Here is a 23363-nt window from a genome sequence, read left to right on the forward strand (position 1 = left end):
GAAGAGGTAGATATGCTGGAGTGTAGAGATAGGGTCCAGAGTGACCGAGGCAAATTGGAGGATTGTACAAAAGGAAATCTGATGAAGTTCAACAAGGACAAGTGCAGAGTCCTCCACTTAGGATGGAAGAATCCCATATGGCACTGCTACAGGCTAAGCAGTAGTTCTGCAGAAAAGGACCTGGGGATTTCAGTGGACGAGAAGCTGGCTATGAGTCAGCAGTGTGCCCTTGTTGCCAAAAAGGCCAACGGTATATTGGGCTATATTAGTAGGAGCATTGCCAGCAGATCGAGGGATGTGATTATTCCTCTCCATTCGGCACTGGTGAGGCCACACCTGGAGTACTGCGTCCAATTTTGGTCCTCCCACTATAGAAGGGATGTGGACAAAATGGAGAGAGTCCAGCGGAGGGCAACGAAAATGATCAGGGGTCTGGGGCACATGACTTACAAGGAGAGGCTAAGGGAACTGGGGTTGTTTAGTCTGCAGAAGAGAAGAGTGAAGGGGGATTTGATAGCAGCATTCAACTACCTGAAGGGGGGTTCCGAAGAGGATGGAGCTAGGCTGTTCTCAGGGTTGGCAGATGACAGAACAGGAAGCAATGGTCTCAAGCTGCAGTGGGGGAGGTCTAGGTTGGATATTAGAAAATACTATTTCACTAGGAGGGTGGTGAAGCACTAGAATGGGTTACCTAGAGAGGTGGTGGAATCTCCATTCTTTGAGGTTTTTAAGGCCCAGCCTGACAAAGCCCTGGCTGGGATGATTTAGTTGGTGTTGGTCCTGAGCAGGAGATTGGACTAGATGACCTCCTGAGGTCTCTTCCAACCCTAATATTCTATGATTCATCCTCACAACACCCTGGGGGGGGGTGCCATTATGCCCATTTTACAGCTGGAGAATTGAGGCCCAGAGAGGCTAAATGACTTGCCCAGGGTCCCACAGGAAGGCTGTGGCAGAGCAGGAAGTTGAACCCACCTCTCCAGCTAGCACCCTAACCACTGGGCCATCCTTCTTCTTTAACTGTCATAGAAGCTGAGCGCCTCACAATTGTGAGTGGATTGTACCTTCACTATACCCATATGAGGGAGGAAAGTGTAAGCCCCCATTTTGCACACAGGGAACAAAGGCACTGATAAGTTAAAGGCTTTGCCCAAGTTCACACAGGGAATCTGCGACTAAGCCAGGAACTGAACCTAGGTCTCCTGGGGCTTAGCTTAGCGTCCCATCCACTAGGTCATCCTTTCTTCCATGAGAACATGCTGATAAAAAACACTTGAGTCCTGTTTGCACTGCAGCTTCCACCAGAGACAACTCATACCTGCCAATAGTGGGGGGGAGGGGCAGAGTGAGGGCAGTGGCTTCAGCAGATATTACTGAGCATGCTCAATACAAGCCAAGCGCAAATCTGGAGGCTGGGGCGCCTCTTGCTTCCACCATTGTTCCAAAGTTCTGCTTATGGCCAATTGCGGCTACAAAAGCTTGCTCTTGTAGACAAGGCCTAAGAGGAGGATGTAGGGACTGGAAGTCATCCCCCACACCTTTTTACCTACCACGCGGTAATCTAGAGACCTCCCTATGCTCACAAGTATTTCCACTTCCACCAAGTTGGAGACGCTGGGCCAAATCCCGCTCTCCACCACACAGGCGTAAAATCAGAGTTCCAGCCCTAAAGTCAGCACAGTCAACACTGAATACACTCAAGTGTCACTAAGAGTATTAGGTGGTTCGGGTGGAATCATGAGGGAGCCAAATTCAGGAGCAGATGATGACACTGCACATGCTTTAAAAAGGAACGACTAACGTCTTTGGGAAAGCACAATGTCTCTGCTTATTCCTGGAGGCACCTCGCACATTTCTGTGTGCCTGAAAACAAATGATTGCTTATTATTATAGTGCACCCTACAGGGCTGAGATGCACCTTTTGCATGTATTCAATACAGGCGGTGACGGGCTGGAAACTGGAGATCTGGATTTAAGTCCAGACTTCACCCTCCTTGTGGAAGCATCTCTCGGGTTTTAAGTTGTTAGAGGAGTAACAATTTTTCCTGCAGCTGAAAAAGCAACTGAGCAATCCAAAAATATTCTTTGCTTATAACATTCTCCACCCCTCCTGGAAGGAATTTGCTAATGAATTCCAGTGGAAGCTACACAAATCTCTGTTACGTTTAGTTCAACATTCAAGTGTTAAACCATCAAAGAAAACAAATTTCTTGGAAACATTTAAAGAGCTTAAAGAAAAGGAGTACTTGTGGCACCTTAGAGACTAACGAATTTATTTGAGCATGAGCTTTCGTGTAGCTCACGAAAGCTCATGCTCAAATAAATTCGTTAGTCTCTAAGGTGCCACAAGTACTCCTTTTCTTTTTGCGAATACAGACTAACACGGCTGTTACTCTGAAACCTGTTAAAGAGCTTAGTCTCCCCTTACTAGGTTCTTCCTTATAAGGCATAATGAAACCTTTATGGGATTATGGGGACATAAGAAGTGAATTATTTCTAGCAAAGGCAAGAGAAAGCCCTTTTCAGAAAGCTCAGGATTGCTTTTAAAGGCAAAACCCCCTGAACGTGTCTCACATGTCACTAGAAATACAGGACCAGATCCTCAACTGGAGGAAAACCAGCGTAGGGCCACTGAAGTTAACAGATCTACAGTAGGTCACACCAGCTGAGGTCCTAGCCCACTGAATCCATAATTCATCAGCCAATGAAGTCAGTCGCACTATGGGCCCAGCTTGGGTCCATTCGAGTCAATGGGAACACTCCCATTGGCTTCAATGTACACTGGAGCGGGTCCCACATATAAGTCTATGTACCATATTTACAATTAGATATTAGCCGTCTTTCCTCTGCCCAGATTTTCTGCTTCATGGAAGCATGTACCTTAGAAAGTCAGATGAAGCCCAAGGAAGTGAATGGTAAGCTGTTTTGGATTGGGCACTGGGAGGGGGACCAGGTAGCTTGGATGCTCAATTCACACAACAGTTGAGGGATGAATCAGGCGCTTGTCATTTATTTCTGATTGGTTTCAGTAACACCATGCTCTCCCTTTCTGAGGTTTTAAACACAGTTGTATATTTACTGCCAGTTTAATCAGATAATTACTCTTCTAACCAAGCAAGCACTTATAGTATCAAATGTCCTGTCAGAACCAAAATTGCATGTGTCATTTTGTGCATGGTATGAGCATCAGGGTGCTAATCAAGAATTCCTGGGTCCAAATCTGGTTCTGACACTGATTCTGGGGCTGTGGCCAGGTCCCTTAACCTATCTGCTCCTCTGTAGTTGGGTTACTACTACTTACCAGCCTGGGAGAATTAAATTAGATATTGGTACAGATTTAAGCTGGTGGTAAATTGGCATAACTTCTTTGAGGACAATGGACCTACTTGGAATGACACCAGCTGGACAGACAATGTTAAGCACTAATTTTCCAGCACATTCCCCATTTATGATGGCGACAGTATTTGCATATGGAATGCAGGAGTCATACACTGTACCAGGCAGGCTTCCTTCAAACTGCCCCATTTGGGAAATTAACTAGTTTACTCAACCTCAAGTGGAATTTAGAGAGAATTGAGCATCCAAGCTACCTGGTTCTCCTCCTAGTGCCCAATCCAAAACAGCCTTCCATTCACTTCATTAGGCCTCAGATCAGACCCATAGCAAGGCACTGCCAGTTGCATATGGATGTGGGGTGTGCATCTGCCTTTGACCAGATACCACCACTCATTTCATTTGCGGTCTCAGACTGGACTTGTGCAGCAGGCTCCAGGGGCCTGATCCCCTTTGTCTAGGCCACATTCCACTATTTAAACCTAGACAAAATGGATGGGAAATGCTACCAGATCTGAATGGGAGCAGAAGGACAAATGACTCTGCAAGCTGAAGAGACCCTCGGAGCCTTACCCATTTCTGCTTGTTAGTGTCCTGGAACAAGGACTGTTCAAAAAGTAGCAGCTCAGCTCCAGAGTCTATCAAACCCTCTTGCTTTCCTTGCCACAGGCTACTGATTTATTTTAAATCATTTTTAGTTGCATTTGTCCTTCCATGGGGTGGTTCTCCAGTTATCAACCTGAGAGGAAGTAATTGGCGAGAGTCTTGGTGCAGGTTCCTAGAATCTCATGGAGTTGTCCTAGTCCTAGGAGCTCTCGTTTCTGTGATACCAAGCTAGGGGGTTAGCATACCCCAGGTGCCAGTTTAGCATTTTTAGGGTATCACACCTGGAAGCTGGCTGGCAAATGTATCTTTTAAACTCAGTCCCTTCTAGTGTAAGAGTCTCGGAGCAGGGAACCAATTCAATTCTGCTGCCTTTTCTACTGGTGCAACTCGATTGGCGCTGTTGGGGACAAGGCTGCAATGTCCCTTTCGAAATTGTGCACACTTACGATCCCAAACAAACGCTACTGGCTTAGAGAGAGGTCACAAAACGAGCGGCTGGAACAGAGGGGCTGGGAGCCAAGAGCTTTGGGGAGATATTCCCACCCCTGTGGGACCCTTGGCAAAGCTTTTCACCTCGCTCTACTTCAGTTCCCCCAACCAGAAAGACAACCCCAGTGACCCATCTCACAGAGGAAGGGGGCTGAAGCCTAGTGGCCTTAAATAGTCGAGCCTTGTAAAGGGTGGCTGGAAGAAGGAAGTTAGAGGAATGCACCTGCTCTCCTTTCAGGGGACCTGCAAAGTGACTCCAAGCAGCGCCCTTCCCCATCACAAGTCAACGCGATCTCCTCGGGACCCCCCCGCGATGGGTCCATTCCCGCTGGGGCTGTGCGCCGCCGCAGGCGGCAGAAACACCCGGCCCTTTCCCCTGGGCCAGCGCTCCGCTCCGCGGCGCCCCCTCCCGGCCGGGCCAGCAGCCCGCTTACCAGTAGATGAGAGAGAGCCCGTCGAAGCGCTCCAGGTCCCTGCCCGGAGGCCGCAGATAGGACATTCTCCGCGGCCCGCAGTCACTCGGCCTGGGCACAGCTCCCGGCCAGCGCCCGGTCCGGGGCGCGGCGCCCGCTGCAGCGCCCCGCGGCCATGTGGCTGCAGCGAGGGGCTCCCTCCGGCCGCGCTCGCTCTGCCTCTCCGCGTCCTGCTGCCGCCGCCCCCGGATGGTCACCGCGGCTTTTCACTGCAGCGCGACGCGCCTAATCCCAGCCGGCCGGGCCATGTGACGGGCTCCGGCTCCGCAGGCGCGGCGGGGCTCCAGCGATCCCCGCCGCTGGCAGGGCTAGCGACAGCTGGCGCGGCTCGCGGCTTAATCCTGAATGGCAGAGCCGCCGGCAAGGGCAGGCTGCGGCTCGAGGGCTGCCAAGGCTGGAGCGCCGGCGCCGGGCAAGCAGGTGGCAGCTGGGCGCTGCCTCGCGCCGCCTCTCCCTGGATGCGCCAGAAAGGCAATCGTAGCACCTCTTCAAGGGGGTTGCACGTGCGAGGTCCATGCAAAGGGAGTGCTCCTGGGGTCCTGTACGGATCGGGGTGTTTGTACATTTCCACTGCAGCTCTGAAAACAGCTCTGAACAGGTCTAGAAAACGGGACTGAGTACCGGGGATATCCTTACAACGCCCCCTTCCACCCCCCAGTGGGGATGTAATCCCACCCCCTGAATTTCCTCAACACCCCTCCCCTCCATGGTCAACTAGTTACAGTGGTGCCAATTTAGTCATTGGTTGGAAATCACTGGCTGCCCAGAGCCCAACGCAGCTCATTGCACGAATGGGGCGGGTGCTTGAACCCCTCCCCGCCACACAACCAGCCTGGGTTGGGTGTGACCCACACTGCTGCTGCTTCGAATAATCTGGGGCTGCTCCACAGAGGCCTCAGAAGGGAAATCCCATGTACACAGGAGTGGAGATGGCTCCGCCCTGTAGCAAGCACTACAGGGCAATAGTCATTAACATGGACCAGGCTGGCTGGCTCTACAACAGCTGGAGAAAGAGCAGGATTTATTATTATGTAGGGTGTAATTGGGCTAGTGGCATTAAAAGCGGTAATCCAGGAATAAAAAGCGCAGTGACTGAGTATTAGAGGGGCCAGTACCATTTGATGGCCATTCAGTCCTTTGGACCAGGGTTTCTCAAACTTTTGTATTGGTGACCCCTTTCACAGAGCATTATAAATGCTGAGGGCAAAGCGGGTTTTGAGATAGGGGCTGACAGCTCGTGACCCCCACTTTGAGAGCCCCTGCTTTAGACACAACACTGCTTTAGTGAGATGAGCAGCTGACATCTTAACCGAGAGTCAGAAAAACAAACCTACAATCTATACAGTAACTGTGCTCACTGCTCCTGGCCTAGAGCCTCAGAAAAGGGGAACTTGTTTATGATACTGCCAACCCCAAGTCTTCAAAAGTTATGAGATTGATGTAGCAATACCATCATAGAAAGATGGTTTGGGTTGATTTTATTTGCATTCTGGTCACAGTTCGGTCACTTTTCAAGCTTTTCTCCACAACCCCAGAGGCGAGAAACTTACTTTTAATTTTTTAAAGTCAATCTGAGATTCCCAGTTAATTTTAGGATTTTGGGAGCTAGGTGCCATCCAGACCAGTGAGGGGTTATTTCATTACTTGCCATGTAAGCCCAAGTCCTCTGGTGCTGCAGCTCCCTGCCTGGGGCTGCTCAGTCAGCAACATGGATGCACTCTGTCTGTATGCTGTGCGACCCTCATCCCATAATGGGACAGCATTTTGCCTCCTGCAGCAACACAGTCACTCCCTAGTTTCCACCAGCATTAGTAGGGGCAAGATGACCCCCACACCGTCCCGTCCTGGACTGTCCCCAAAACCACGTGCTCTAGTGTCCAGCCCTTTCCACAAAGATGTTTGCTCCTCTAAAAAAGAGGAAAGGCACAGCTTATCACTGAATTGAAGGGACTGTTCATTGGATGGTTCAGATTAAAACAAGATTACAAAGGTTTTAAGACCCCATATACGCAGTAAAGGTTGACATGGTTATGAACAAATAGCATTAGAAAGCATTTTTCACTTGTAAGACTTTAACAAACTGTGGTCTAGGTATCAGGTAAAACTTGGCAGACACTTCTTCCAGCAAGATGGCAGACCACCTCTCTGGTCAGGATCTCTCTCCAAAGACAAAGTGCTCCGTTTCTTTGTCCTGTTAGGTGAAAAGGTAACAGGGGGGAGGGTTCTTTGCCCCACTTTCAATGTTCACTGGACTACAAAAGGGATTTTTCAGAATGTTGGCTTACCCCAAAGTAGAGTTCACTGAACCTGTGAGAAAGGCGACATGGAGTCTGGTGGTGAAAGGTTTGTACTAGTTTCTTCCTCCACTGGTGTTTTCTGTTACACAAATTGATCTGTTTCTGCCCCTTCGATGCAAAAGAAGGGAGCACTTGTCTCCTACCAGGTGTCAGAATTGACTTGCAAGCGTAGGTCATCAGTCCTTTGTCTGGGAGAAACATATTTACCTACTCCACAGCCTGGTAAACACATTTTAGTGCCACATTTCCCTCACCTAGGGTTGGTCCCTTGGGCATTTACTACACATGCCAGCCACACAAGAATGTTCATGATCTGTGTGTTCTTAGTTGTCCAGTAACACCTTACATGATACATATCAGATACACTGAACTGACCAGACCACCTGAAAATTTTCCATCAGATATCAAGGAGCCCCTTGCCCTCTGGCACTGAGATGCTCTTCAATTACATGAAGACTATGGGGCGGAGGGGGAACCCACACACTCACAAGTCTCACAATATTTGGTAAGTTGGCAACTATGTGTTTAGTTAGCCATTTTTTCACTGCTGGTGAACTAACTAGGCACATCCTTGGAGAGTTTTTTCTCTCACACACAAATTTACTTTGCTGTTTATCCAGAGCCCTAAACATTTTTGGTGCTTTGCAAGTAAATGAAAGTCAATCCCTAGCCTGAGGGTCTATGATCTAGTGGGGAGGAAATTAAAGTGAAATGAATCTTCTGAAGGAAAATTAGCAAGGGCCCAACCTGCAGGTCTTACCCAGCCAGATCCTGGTTGACCTTTAGGCAGGTGGGGGTGGAGGGAGGAAGACACAAGGGCTGGCTCCAAACGTAATGCCCACACTTGGGGAAAGAGAGGGACTTCCTGTGTTCCTGAAGGTGCCCTGACCCATAGCTCTACAGCACACCCCTCAGCACTGGTCTGCAAACTGGGAGAATCTCACAAGGAGAAATATGTCCCCTTATGCACTTGGGTGCTCTGGAAGAAATCCTGCATCTGCGGCTTCCCATAGAGTTGTGCAGCCCTGAACAGAAACCACTGCCAAGCTGTAGTTGACCTCCCCAGCCCTTGCACAGGCTAGAATCACCCTGGACTTCAGTGGCATTTTAGTCCAATTAAGGACTGCCACATCAGGCCCAAATCGTGCAAGAATGAGCTTGTGTGTGTTTCGAGACCATGAGTGCTGCGCACGACAGAGCATATGGATACATATCCAATCTAAGAAATGCACCAGAAAGGCAATAGTAGCACCTCTTAAAGGAGGTTGCACGTGCAAGGACCATGCAAAGTGAGTGCTCCTGGTGTCCTGTACGGATAGGGATGTTTGTACATTTCTAAAAACAGCTCTGAACAGGTCTATAAAATGGGACTGAGTACCGGGGATATCCTCACAAACAACCCCCCCCACCCCCCCCGCCAAGTGGGGATGTAATCCCATCCCCTGAATTTCCTCAAACACCCCTCCCCCCTTACCAATCATACAAATTATGATTTGTAAGCAAGGTCTGAATGAGCTCTCCCGAGACAGCTAGTAATGAGCCAGGGGAGTGGGGGGAAGGCTTCAGGACCAGACTGTATTTACATGAGCTCACCTACTCTAGCTAGGTATCCAGGACCAGAACTGCAGGCAGTATTCAAGATGTAAGCATTCCATAGATTTATATAATAAAAGTGGAGGAGCTTGGTTTGCCAGACCGATCAGCAAAGCCAATGTGAAAAGGCTGCAAAACACCAATCCTCTAGACCAGTGCTACTCAAAGTGGTGGTCCGCGGACCGGCGCCGGTCCGCATGCCATCAGCTGCCGGTCTGCATGCAAGTTGGAAAATAAAATTGCCAGTCCCCCACACCAGATAGCTTGAGAAGCACTGCTCTAGACTGCATCGACATGCAGAAAGCCTTATAAGCCAGTCACGGTCAAAGCCAATTTTAGAAGTACTTAACAAGACTATGAAAAATGCTGGAGACACAGTTTATTCAAACATACATGGCTGTCATGTCATACTTTCTCTTTAAGCAAGAGATATCACACGCTACAAACAGTAGGCCAATATTAAGTGCATCATTTGTTAATCCTGAAGTTGGACTCTTGTTCTGACCAAGACCAACAAATGCTCACTATCTTTGTGCAGGAAACTCAACTGACTGGCTAGAAGCATGCAGTGCAACAGTGAAAGACTCAGCAGTTGAGAAAGTGACGAACTCTCTCACCACATTCAGAAAATGTGCATACATGGCTGATGAATGCACCGATGCAAATGGGCATCAAGTATTACGTCACTGCATACATTATCTTGATGTCACTTGTAGGCCAGTAGATGAATTTCTAGATGTTCAGGTTATAGAAGACACAATGGTTACATCTGTGACAACCCACTTCTTAGAAGGGTTAAATGCTTGTAAATTGGACCCCAAACAGATGGCTGCTTGTGCATTTGATGGAGCTGCAAACTTCTCTGGAAGACATGGTGGAGCACAAGCTTTGCTCAGAGAAAAGTGTAACCCTAATCTCTCCTGTACACACTGCAGAGGCCATCTACTCCAACTGGCACTAGTACAAACTGCAGAATCTTCAGAAAGGCATTAAAAAGCCATACATTTAATATCTTCATTATATTCTTTTTTCAACAAGAGTCCAGAAAGTCTGAACATCTTGGGAAAAAATAAAAGATACACTGGGACTGAAGTTCAAATTAGTCCAACCTGGGAAAACCTGCTGGCTTTATCACGAGCGATCCTTGGCTGTTGTCTTAAAATTACTACAACCATTATTACTGGCTTTGGAAAGTATCTGCTGAGATGGACTACTTTTATTACTAAGTTCAGAGAAGACTCATCGCCATGCTCTCTCGTAAGTCTACTGTTGAAACCACTTGGGTCATTAAATAATGTCATCCAGGCATCTGCTACAACAATAGTAGATCTCTGTCCAGCAAGAGAAGCTACATTTGGATCAGAGAGATATCCATTGAAAAAGTACTGGAAGAAGCAAAGACTTCAGTCCAGAAGTTGACTAGTGAAGGCACTTATATTGACTCCTTAAGTGAAGGGGACAAGTAGTATTTGTTAAGCCAGCTGAAAAAGTACACAGACTTGATTCTTACATCTCTACAACAGTGACTTCTGGATTCTACTCAACCTCTACATAGCTTTTACAGATCCCGGTCTTAAAAAACGCCAACAGTTGAGTGGAATGAGGCACGACCTGCAATGGGGCTACCATGTGATCAGGGCAGAATAGAGCATTTGAACACAGAGTGGAATATCATACGATAAATAAATGAATGAATGAATATTTGACTTCAACTTCTTTTTTATCTTCACTACTGGCTCAACCCGATCTTTGTGCTATGTTTCCTGGGGTGAAAGTAGTAGGAATTCATCTTTCTAGTCCCAGTTACAACAGCTACAGCTGAGCTTTCTTTTTAGTCATTGAATACAATTTTGTATTCTGAAAGAAGTTGCCTTCTGCCTGATCACGTGAATGAACTAATGAGCATATCAATTGAAGGAATGGAAGTACTGGACACACGAGATGCCACTGAAGATGAACGCACTGCATTGAAGAAGTTCATTAACAGAGTTGTTCAAAATTATAACAAGAAACCAAGAAGGATGTAGATGTAGTGTTTCACAGACGGCTTGGGTAGCCAACATTAATTTGTATGATTTTAAAACAGGAGTTAAATCTAATAGAATGGTCATGAAACATTTCTCAGGTTTTTACTATGGTGTCATAAAGCCCGTCTTCACCCTCACTGTCTCACTCCTCATCAGCCCTGACCTCTCCCCCCCGTAAATTCAGACACACACCCCCATTTCAATTCCTGGAGAAAACACTGCTGACTTCCACAGCATACCAGCATTACTGCACAGTTTAACCCAGAAGGGAGGCACCAACCACAAAGCAGCTCATGTCAGTGTCCATGTCCAACAGTGGTATATACACGCTCAATGACTATGCAATTTGACAAACTGCTCTAATGGAACAGGGGACCTAAGGGTGCACTTCTGCGGGTGGCGAAGCAGCTCCCAGCTGTGTTTTAGGATGGCTGTGGACTCCAGTGCTCGCCTGGATACCTGGGAATGTTTACAAGGCTCCAGAGGCACTGCAAGTGGGTGGCAGATCATGGATGACTGGTGTCATTGCCAGAGAGTGTAGGTCTATGTGGATAATCGGTGTCAGTGTAGGCGGGTAAGCAGGGAGGTGTTACCCTTTGGCAAGCTCCTCTTGCTGGAGTCTGTTAGGGGCTTATTCCTTCACCCACTTACTTCCCTGGTCCTTCTCGCATGAACAGAGAGCAACAATACCCGAAGTCCAAAGGTGCAAACAATTCGATGTTTATTGGGGTGAACTTCCAGCAAGCATGATTCCAGTTTCCTTCCTTAGTATCCTCCTTCCCAGCTCTGACACCACAGAGCCTTACACCTGTGTCCCTGTTCCCATTCCTACCCTTAGCTAAACATGATTCCAACTTCCTTACTCCCATTCCCTGTTCCCATTTCCCCCTTTAGCAAAACATGATTCCAATTTTCTTACCCCCATTCCCTGTTCCCATCTCCCCCTTTAGCAAAACATGATTCCAATTTTCTTATCCCCATTCCCTGTTCCCATCTCACACACCCACATGCCCACCCCCACCCACATCCAGTCACTTCCTCATTGACTACAGATTATATAGTAAAACTTGACTTCTGCTTAGCTATACCTTAACCAATCATTTTCCTGAAATTTAACTAACCAATCCTAACATATTGTAACATGATTATGTAACAATTATATCCCACCACCTCAATTAGTTTACACCCAGCAAAATTAATTATACAGCAGACAGGAACAATCACAGAACCAGACAGAGATTATACAGACAAACAACAGCAAAGTGGGAACTATAATGACAAAAGAATACAGAAGTGAGGATTTCACATCCCAGCTATTGATAAGTGAGTTCTTGCCAGACAGGATGCTATCAAACTAAGTTTCCTTTTACATTGTCTAGGCACTTCCCTTTCTCTGGAGGTGATAGGAACTATCCTGTCCTGATAGTGCCTAACAGCCCAATAGCACCTTATTTCAGTGTGACTAGTTTGGAATGTGAGGATGTGACCGTTCGCTTCCCAGCTTATGGCTGCCTCTGCTGCTTAGCCAAAGGCCTGAGCCTAAGCACAGGGCCACAAACTGTCACAGTAAGAGAAGGCCCTTACACTGGCAGACAGTGGTTTTGATTCTTTCTTTTATACCTCTATCACTAGCCAAGTGATAAGAATACACCTAAATTCTTAGAGTATAGGCCTTTACAGACAGGCCTGAATATCTATATCCTAACAGAGTCCATGGCAAGCTCCAGTGGTATTAGTTGTATAAAGCTCCAGAAAAGCTCCGCCCTCTTTAATGGCATGTATACCTGAACAGGAAGGGTGTCTTAGCACAGGGGCTTCCAGCACAGAGATCTACCAGGGGATGGGGAGCTGCAGTGTAAGGTAGCTCACCAGATCCTTCTTTCCCCTCCAACAGCCACTGGCACTAGCCGCACAGCGCCTCTCATGACACACGCTGGCAACAGAGAGTGGTGGTGCAGCAGAGAGATTCCTCTGCCACTGATGCTGCTGGATCCGGGGAAAACCCTCCAGATTGAAGATCTCCCAGCCTCTGTCCCTCCCTGGTCCTTTGATCACCTCTCTTTTTCTGAAGGTGGAAAGGAGGGTGCAGGAGCTGCCTGATTGGGGGTGAGGAGACCAGAAAGGATAATTGAACTGTAGCTGAGTATTATATGGCACTCCATCATCAATGGATTTGAATTCTCACTACACCCCTGCAAAGTAGGTCAGTGTCACTCAAGAATCTTACTGTCAGCTGACAAGGAGGGAAGAGTGAGATTACAGAAAGCTCATGAAACTGGTGTGTACATTCTAGTTTCCCAAAAAGGTCTTAAATGAAAGATGGTGTCACATCTCACAATGACACTGACGACCAGTATGTGCACAGCTACTACGCAAGAAGTGTGTGTGTACACACACAATTTTCTTAATGTATGTATCAAGGTATTAGTCACCAGCACAGGTGAAAGAACAGGTTCTCCTCCAGGCGGGAGGTAAAAAACTGTATATCTGTTCAGATGGAAGCTAGCACAGTGGATGCCCATTTACATATGAAATCAAATATCAACCAAGAGACACTAAATCAACAGGAAAGGAGCACAGGACAGAATCTTGGAGGCAACTTATCCTGTCTGAGTAAAGCCCATGAATTTAGGGGCTGTTTCTAGAAGGCAAAGACAGCATCCCTTCATCCTGCACCTAGGAAGCAAAACAGACAGCATGTCCCCATTTGTGAAACTGGGATCTCAGCTAACCTTGGTTAAGAATGCTGTAGAGAACTCCAGGTGAGAAGTTTCTTTAGACAGGAAAATTAACCTGAGAGTTAAGTTTAGCCTCTAGAAGGTAGTTATGATCTTGTTTTACATGTAACCAGCTGTTTCCAGTATTCTTACTATCACTTGATCAACTTATTCTTGTTTCCACTCTGGATATAGTTAAGCGCTGTGTTTTAAGCAAGAGTGCTGATCCTGAGCAGAATCTTACAAGCTAATGTGTTCTGTTGCTTTGGGACCAGCAGGCCTGGCAGTGCCATGAGTAGCCAAGGTTGGAGCTGGATAGGGATTGGGGAACTTCTCAAAAGGGATTCAGACTGGAGCACCAACTGCTATCCTGCAAGGCAAAGGTTGCTGGTATAGCCCAGAGGATAGTGTTCAAGTGACTAACACTCTGGAGGTGTTAGGGAGCCAACTCCCCACTTAGCACAAGCAAGACTCCCTCATGCTGAGGCCAGGGATAATGAGGTAACTCCCAGTCCTGAGTACCCTGAGAACTGTCACAGTCAGTATAACCCTCATGCTCCTGACAGGGAATGGAGACATGGTAGATTAAGTGACTTGGACAAGGTCACACAGCAGGTCTGAAACCAAGCCAGGAGCTGAATGCAGGTCTCAGTAGCGTGACCAGTCTATTAGACCAGGCTTCCTACCTCGCAGAGCCTCCTTCCTTGCGAAGAGGAGAGCTGCACAATGAAACTGTAACTTTTCGCCACCATAAAGGGAAGCAGGCAAGAGGAAGCAAGCACTTGGGAAAGAAGCAGAGATGGAGTCAGGACATAAGTGATTTGGCTTAAAGAAGAAACAGGAAACATTCAAAGGCAGGGGAGGATGACAGAGAAATGGGCACTGAAGAGGGGAGGCTGTTTCTGAATTCAGGCAGCAGGCTGTTAACCAGAAAGCAGTGACCATGGGGCTGGTTCCTGCAGCAGATGGAGCACTGGCTGTGAGTCAATCCAAAGCTTCATGGCTCAGCACGGACGAGCGCCTTGTGGAAGGGTGATCAATATGGCATGTGTCCTGGGCTTAGAGGAAGGAACTCTAACTCCACTTGAGTCAGGCGCTGTCAGCACAGCCTGTGGCCAAGCCTGCTTGAGGAGCACCTTGCAGCAGATGGCTCAAGTGAGCCAACTGAGCAAAGGTTTCCCCCCCACACCGCCATCTTTTAGTTAAGATCAATGTTCTTGTAGTCAAAGCTTGGAAGACATGCTGTGCTGTCTGCTTGATTCTTCATTCCCAACTGTTGTGTGGCTGCTGTCTACCCAGCATTAAGAATACGGGGAAGCCACACTGCCAAAGATGGATTCCAAATAACCACGTTTATTAACTATACCAGACTCAGCTACCTATGGACACTGCTGCTGCAGCAGGGTTCTGATGGCTTCTGCAAGAGATGACAAGGAGGCCTATGAGAAGGCTTCTGAACATTCAAAGGATATTACCCAATTTTTACACTACACCAACAAACCCCACTAAGAAGCGCAAGTAACTCAATCAGGAGCTACGGAGAAGGCGAGGGGAGAAAAGAGACCCACACACTAGGCCAAAGCATTCTCAGCTGGTGTCAACTGTTATAGTTCCACTGAAGATCCAACCCACGGTGAATTCATTCAGAGATCAGCTAGGTTTGTCCATAGCTTAATTTGGAAAGAACCACCACACTACTTCCCAACCACAAAGGCCAGCTTGGAGAGACACAAAGCAGAGAATATGCCTGGCTGCAGCAAAGGCTCTGAGGCGTGGCAGACAGATGTCTGCACTAAGCACTGACATTTCTAAGTCCTTGAGAAACTGGAGCCACCAGGGATGTTCATTCCAAACCCACTCCTAACACGTGATGACACAGAGCTGGTTGCTCAGGTGGGCAAACTGTTGAGTGTAGATGGAGATGAATTAGCAAACTGAATTGTGCACCACGGAAGCCAACCTTCATCTGAAAGCCAGGTTCTAGGAGCCTGAATTTTGGACAAAGGTAAGCCCAGCATTGCTGTTGGTGTCCATAAAAGTAGAAGTTGCCTTCAGGTTGACACTTTATTTTTATTTTTTTAAGATTTGAAAGCTTCTAGTTGTGCAAAATTCAGAGCAAGCCCCAGAGCAACGGTGGATGGGAGCAGCATTGTGACGAGATGGGTTAAAGGGATTCATTTTCTGTCTCCCCTGCTCACACAGACCAAACTGCATGCAGGAAAATGCTGGAGGATTTTAGTTTTGCCTGTCAAGTTTTTTTAACCCAGGTGACTCGGATGTTTCTACTACTGTGGCAAGAGTCCCATCACTGATGGGAAAGGATTGTCCAGTGGTTAGAGCACAGCCTTAGGCTGTGGGAGACCTGGGTTCCATTCCCTTCTCCACCATGGACTTCCTGTGACCCACACCTTGGGCAAATCAGTTGGTCTCTTTGCCTCAGTTCCCTGTTGGCAAATGAGGATAATAAATTAATGCTTCCCTACCTCAGGGGTGTTAAGAGATTGTGATCTACTGCTGAAAAGCACTCTGGTAGAAAGAGGTGGCATTTGGACAAGGCTTCAAGGAAGAGAGGGAAGTGACTTGATGGATCAGCAAAGGGGTAAATAGTAACATCACCGTATGTACTGCACAGGCACACGGGCATGTAGGACTGTCTACATTTCAGGTGGGTCAGAGGTGAGCTTTGCCTGAAGACACACAAATTAGCATCAAAGGCAAGATTAGAATTCAGGAGAGCTTCTCCTCCAACCTCTACAGCTCCTTGCCTCGCTCAAGCCCTGTCTCATGTATTATTACAGTTCCTGCCACTGAAGTGTAAGAAAAGAACAACTCACCCCAGGCAATAGTATTTGAGCGGCTACAGAAATGCTTTGGGCCCTGCTTACCTGCAACGGCTGCTTTAACTCAACCTCCTTCCTGTACAGACTAGACAAGCTGAGACACTCCAGCAAATGTGACCTATGCGCCCCCTTGTGGAAAGCAGGAAGAACAACAGGTGGGAGGAAAATAAACTTGACTCTTGAGCAATACCATGCAAGACAGACAGACGGGGTTTACCCCAAGAGCATGATGTAAATCAAGGAACAGAGAGGAGCAGGACACCGCATAAAGTCCAGTAGGAATTTCATAATGCAGATTTAATTTACAAGGGAAGTGCTGGGACACTGTGGGGAACAGATTGCTGGGCCAATTACGAAGTGAAGGCTGCATGGAAAAAATGCAGTGAATTAGGGAGTTATTCCACTGGCTTGATCAGATTAAAAAAAAAAAAAACAACACACCATCATCTTTCCTCCCCTAACTGGTAGCACTCACTGAAGGCTGATGGATTCATCTTTCTGCAGTAGATCATTTCTCAGCTTCCTTTATGCGAAGGAACCAGGTCTTTGCTGCATAGGGGCACCTGCTGCCGTTACATATTGGTCATGCTCAGGCATAATCCTGTTTGTGACGCCAACCGTCTCCACCCCAAACAGTTTAATCATCACAGGGGATTATGGGTCAGAAGGCAGTGGAGCTGTGCTGTTTTACATCAACTGGGATCTGGCCTCATCATTTGTGGTGGTCAGGCCTAGGCAGCAAACAAGCGCATAAGGAACAGAGATCCTCTTTGTCTACACCTCTGGTTAAATCAGTAATGAGATCTTGTCATGTGAATATCCTTGGGCCAGAGCCTGAATGCTTGCACCGCCTCCTGACACCAGCAGGTGTTTAAGCACCGATGGGAGTCCCATCCCATCTTTCCTCCCACTGCCCCTCCCCCCATTGTAAACAAACAGAGGGAGGGAGAAGCACGAAGCACTCAGAAGCATGGTTATCTCAAGGGAGAGCCATTGCCATGAGACAGTCACCTGGATGGTGTAGTTTAACGATCTAGAGTCCTGCTCAGCCGAGATGCCTCACTGCCAGCAAGCAGGCAAAGGGGGTAGGGAACATAGAATATCAGAGTTGGAAGGGACCTCAGGAGGTCATCTAGTCCAACCCCCTGCTCAAAGCAGGACCAGTCCCCAATTTTTGCCCCAGACCCCTAAATGGCCCCCTCAAGGATTGAACTCACAACCCTGGGTTTAGCAGGCCAATGCTCAAACCACTGAGCTATCCCTCCCCGAAGCTGGAGCCCCAGCTCCTATGCAACAGCCATAGATGCTGGCCAGGTTCCCAGTCCCAGGCAGGAAAGAACTCCTTCCCGCACCCAGAGCGAGGGAGGAACTGCCCCCACCCTGGGCAGACAGGGATGTTACTGGGTAGGTGCTTGGCCATGCAGGGAAGTTCCTTGGGAATGAGGTAGGGTGTGAATTCAAAGCACTGTCGCTATTCCAGAATAAGAGAACCAACCTGGGGAGTCATCCCAGAATAGTGAGTCCAGAAGAGTTTATTCAACGATTGCTATTGTGGTCAGTTTCCCTATCTAGACAAGCCCTAGCCCTCAGGGTTCACTTAGGGACCTGGAGACAGTGTGTGTAGGCAGGCAGTGTGCTGAAAGGCTTTGCAGTGGAACAACTGGGTTTCTCACCTCATGGGCTCATTGGTGAGTGCAATATAGTCCCTCCTAATGACTGGCACACTCACACCCCAAGATCTCAGATCCCTTCTTCCCAAGTAGGGGACTATCATGCATGGTGTCAGAGGCTGACACTCTTATGTGGGATGATTGTTCCACTGGCATCCAATTATGCGTGAGGAAGATAATTTGTTACTAAAAGCAGCTTGGGACTCTAGAGTCTCTCCTCCCACTGAGGCAGAAGGATCCTTCTCCCATCACACAGTTCCCTATGGCCTGGAATACCCAATGCCACCCCCTATTTTGACAGGCCTTGAAACACCTGATGTCCCATTGCATGTGCAAAAAAAAGGCCCAGCCCCTCTGCTAGTGTAAACGAGCTTAGTTCAGTCAACTCCCGTGGAGCTGTGCCATAATTTGGGACATAATGTGTTACAATAAAGACATGGTGTCTTGTCCGAGGGAAGGAGTGAGACATTTGGATCACTTGATCTCCTTGGCACCTGCCATCCTCGAGTCACACTCAGAGTGCAACTGGTAAGAGGCAAAAAGGGAAGGGCATGGTCGCTAGACAGAAAGGTGCCTTGAGGCATAGCCCCCACACGCACAGCTGTTCCCTTCGGTCTCTCTCTCTGGCCCAGCCCACACCCCTCTTTGTGCAGGTCTGGGAGGGGCCATTATGTCACACTACATACTGTGAGCGGCTGTAGGAAGTTCTTTCCCTCTCTTGCTGCTGTGTTGCAAAAATGTTACCAGGCAGGGTTCTGGGGTGTGGTCAGTACAAGCTGGTTTTCACTGTCAGCAGAGGAAGGGTTAAAGGAACCAGAGTTTGCCGAAACTGCTCAAGCCCCAGCCCACGATGACTCTCTGCAGAAAGGGCTGTCTGGCTCTTTGCTGGTCCTGCAGGCTGCTGAGGGTTGGGTGAGGCAGCTACTGCTGCAGTAAAAACTAAAGGCTCTCCCACTTTTCTCCCAGTTTGTGAAGTTTTTCAGCCGTGCAATTTGCTTTCTAGGTCATTAACTATTTAGTCATTAATTGCATAGGCAGGAAAAAAATCTGTCCCAACTTTGTCCTTTGTTTTAGATCCACAAGCTGAAAGTAAACAGGGAGGTGAGGGGCACCTGAGGGAGAATGGAAAATTACAAAGCCAGCTAGAACATTTCTGCCGCTCTCACTTCATTGCTAGTTACAGCGCCTCTCCTGCAGGTGCTCAATGCCCTTAGCTGCCACTGGAGTCAGCTAAACTAGGGAGCAGGCTCTGCCTAGGACATGCTGTCTACGTTCTGTCCTTTCACAGCAGTGGCAGGACATGGCCCATTTCTCTGCACACATTCACTTAGTTACGTTCCCATCTCTCCTGGCTGCAAATACCAGTTGCTTAGTGAGATCGCAATCAGGCACTGGCTTCAGTGCTCTTATCCCAGTGTGAGGGAGTTCAGGATCAGGGTTCTCTGTGGAAGGGACTGTGCCTTTTTCTATATGCAGAGATGTGTGCATACATCTTTGTAAGTAAGGCCCAGCCCCCTGCTTTGGCCTGCACCAGTTAGAGCCTCATTTCCAGGATGGGTGCAGGCAGCAAAATCTGCCCCTGCAGAGGGTGTAACCTTTTGCTTTCCTTATAGAGGTGGAATGAGGGAGGTTTGACAACAGAAAGCAGGCAGAACTGGTTCCTGGAAGCCAGCAGATTGTTCATCAGGGGAGTGGCCCTGACAAGAGCCAAGGATGAGAAATCTGATGTCTGAGCACTCACCCACTGCAGCGGAGGGCAGTTTCATGTGCAGCCTTGCAGCTCAGCTTCGCACACAGGGTGCTGTTAGCAAGCAAGAAGTTAACTCCTATCAACTCTGCTCCTTCCTATTGGAGTTTTTCCCCTCTAATTCTTTAAGCAAATGATTCTTCACACACAGCCAGTAAGTAGAAATTCAAGCAAGGAAGGCTGAGATTTGCTTTCAAAGGTTTCCATCAGACAGACCTTTTCATCACTCTCACTGTGTTCATATTCCCCAGTTACAAAAGTAAGGAAGCTGAAAATTCATGTACTGCAGTAACAGAGCTAGAGGGAGCCGGATTCTGCTAGTCTTACACAGGGCCCTGATCCTGCAGCTGACTACATGGATGAATCCCTGCACGCCCATGGATCACATCTCATTTCCCCTACTCCATGGGGATTTAGTACTGGTGAAAGGTCCCTGATCACTTCAGTCTCCAGGGCTGGTTACCCGTATACCCCAAAACAACTACAATATGTGCAGTAGCTGGGTAGGCTTCCCCTGCAAAGTATTTCAACACTGACTTGGAAAGCCCAGCCCAGTCTCCAGAGCCCATTCAGGTCTTGGATTCGTAAGAACCACCATACTGGGTCAGACCAAACGTTCACCTAGTCCAGTATCCTGTCTTCCGACCGTGGCCAATGCCAGGTGCCCCAGAGGGAATGAACAGAATAGGTAATCCTCAAGTGATCCATTCCTTGTCATCCATTCCCAGCTTCTGGTTAACAGAGGCTAGTGACACCATCCCTGTCCATCCTGGCTAATAGCCATTGATGGACCTATCCTCCATTAACTTATCTAGTTCTTTTTTGGACCCTGTTATAGTCTTGGCCTTCACATCATCCTCTGGGAAGGAGTTCCACAGGTTGACTGTGTGTTGTGTGAAAAAAATATTTCCTTTTGTTTTAAATCTGCTGCCTATTAACACAAGAACTAGGGGTCACACAATGCAATTATGAGAAGGGGTAACACACACTTAAGTTCTCCACACTAGTCATGATTTTACTAGACCTATATCATATTCCCCTCTTAGTCATCTCTTTTCCTGATACTGCCAGCTAAGGGGCCCAATTAGTGCCAAATGTAATGGAAGTATTTGATACAAACTGGTTTTCAGCTAAGAACACCTATCAAATACACTGGGCTTGATTCCCCTTTTCCTTACATGATTCATTGACTCAGTTCAGTGTTGTCAAAACATTTCAATAAAGGTAAAAAAGTCTTTCAACTTTCTAATTGCAATTCATTTTATTTTGACATATTGTACTAACAGGATTTTAATACTATATTTATACACCTACATTAGAGTCACAAGAGTGTTTTGACATTTATAACTTATCAAAAGGAACTCTGACATCAGAACAGAATGTTTCATTAGTTCCAAATCCATGTTTTTTTAGAATTTCATTTAATGGGAAACGTTGGCAACACTTTCTGACCTGCTCTCAAATTTAGACTGGAGAGAGTTAGTAAAGAAACAGGCCACTTTGTTGTCCCCCCCATGCAACGGTGTTCATTTGTTTTTAAGCTACAGTTCAGTAATGTAACTAACTGTCTGACCTAGATCCCCAAGTGGTGTAATGCCATCAGCTTCTCACTGGACTACATCTGTTTAGATCAGCTGAGGATCTGGCCTCTATGCCCATCAGTATCGGACACAAGGATATTTCATATTTATGGATAGCATGAATACAAATTTTAAGCTCAGACTTTAAAAAAGGCTAGCATACCTAGCAACACAATGGACGTGTGCGCCCATGCTGGGTGTCCAGGGTGCCAATGTTCAAACTATGTTCTCTGGGAGAGAGGGAGGAGACACCACCCAATGAGCATGATATGGTAGGACTGGCAGCCTAGCATTGTGGTGCAGCATCAGGACGTCACAATGCATGAAACTGAAGGTGGGACACTGTGTAGTGAAGTAAAATAGGGCACTGACCAGGGACTCAGGAGGCCTGGGTGACCTTGTTGACTCTTTCACCCTTGTGCCTCAGTTTCCTCATCTTCAAAATGCGGGGAAACTCTTTGTTTTAATAAGGCAAGAGCTCGTGGCTCTATTTTAGACTTAAAAATGCAGCAGCAGATGGTTCCCTGCAATACATTGCTGCAGAAGGACAAGAAGCAACACATCTATATTAGTTTTCTAGGTTGGATGCCGTGTGTGGATTTGTAGGGGTAGCTGCAGAGACTGAGATTTCATGATTGCTGCAGGCATAGGAATTTCAATGTTGCTTGGAGTCTTTAGGTCCCATCCTCAGCTGATGTAAATCAGCATAGCTCCATGGATTCCAATGGCGATCCAGCTGCTGTAATTCAGGAGTCTGTCTCTAATTCAACAAGTTATTGGGCTCAATAGCATCATTTACACAATGGGGAAGAACAATTCTCACCCTGGCAAGAATCACGGGGTAGAATTCTCTGGCCTGTGCTAGGCAGGAGGTCAGGACTAGAGGATCCCACTGGTCCCCTTCTGGCCTTAGGGTCTGTAGTGTTAAGCACCTCATTGCTCATCATCACATTCCTATTACACCTTTAGTGTTTAGACAGTGACAAAGTTCCTCCATTCCTGTCTGTTTCTGGCAGGTCTTGCAATGGTTCTCCAGCTGTGCCCCAGGTTTTTCAGCTTGGCTTCCACAGCTCTTCATGTAGTTTTCGCTTGCCTTCAGGTGTCCATCTTCTTGCTACTCTGGTGATGGAATCAGTTTCCATCCGAAGTACATGACTGATCCATCTCCAATGCCTCCTGGCAATGATGGTGCTCAGATCCTCTTGGCTGCACTGTGTCAATAGGTCTTGGTTTGAGATTGTTCTGGGCCAAAAGATACAGAGGATTTTTCTGAGGCAGGCTGTATGGAATGAAGACAGTTTGGACATGTCCTACTTTCTCATTCCCCAGCATTCTGCACTATAAAGTAGTGTTGAAAGTACGCAGCTCTGATAAATCTTGAGTTTGGTTTTGGTGGTGTATTTTGAGGATTTCCAGACTGTATTTAAGCTCCTGAAGGTGTTCCCGGCTTTACTGATTTTGTTCCGGATGTCCTGGCTTGTTCCACCATCCTAGCTGATGGTGCTGCCCAAGTATATGAACGTTTCTACATTGCTGAGAACATAATCCTCAATCTGTACTGGTGAGGCAATATTAAAGGTCACGATATCTGTCTTATTGCGGTTGATTTTCAGTCCAATTTGCTGGCTGAATGCGTTGAGTTGTTTTTTCTTGATATGGTGTTTGGTATGTGATAGGAGAGTGACATCATCTGGGAAGTCCAGGTCTTCAAGGAATGTTCATGCCAACTGGAAAATGAACACTGCATTTTCTGAGTATCAGCATTGAGCTGGAGCATCTTGAGCCGGAGTGGGTGGGTGAGATTCTGTGGCCTGTGTTGTGCAGGAGGTCAGACTAGATGATCATAATGGTCCCTTCTGAGCTTAGTATCTATGAATCTTTTATTTACTCTATTCAGACAAGACCTAGAGCTGAGCCCTTGCTAATGTGGGGAGATTTCACCCTGGGTTACACACACCCCCTCAGGTGTATAATCATTAAGTCAAAATCTG

At 47.4% G+C, this 23363-nt stretch overlaps 1 protein-coding gene across 1 annotated transcript in view; it reads left to right on the forward strand.

Annotated features, from left to right (window-relative positions):
- The first annotated feature begins 4741 nt into the window (after positions 1 to 4741).
- Positions 4742 to 23363, forward strand: part of PPL (periplakin) — a 95257-nt gene continuing 76635 nt past the window's right edge. Inside the window, exon 1 of the mRNA XM_077828786.1 lies at positions 4742 to 5442. Coding sequence (XP_077684912.1) covers positions 4742 to 5442 — 701 coding nt within the window. The remainder of the gene's footprint in view (positions 5443 to 23363) is intronic.

Source organism: Eretmochelys imbricata, chromosome 10 (genome assembly GCF_965152235.1).
Source record: "Eretmochelys imbricata isolate rEreImb1 chromosome 10, rEreImb1.hap1, whole genome shotgun sequence".
NCBI lineage: Eukaryota > Metazoa > Chordata > Testudines > Cheloniidae > Eretmochelys > Eretmochelys imbricata.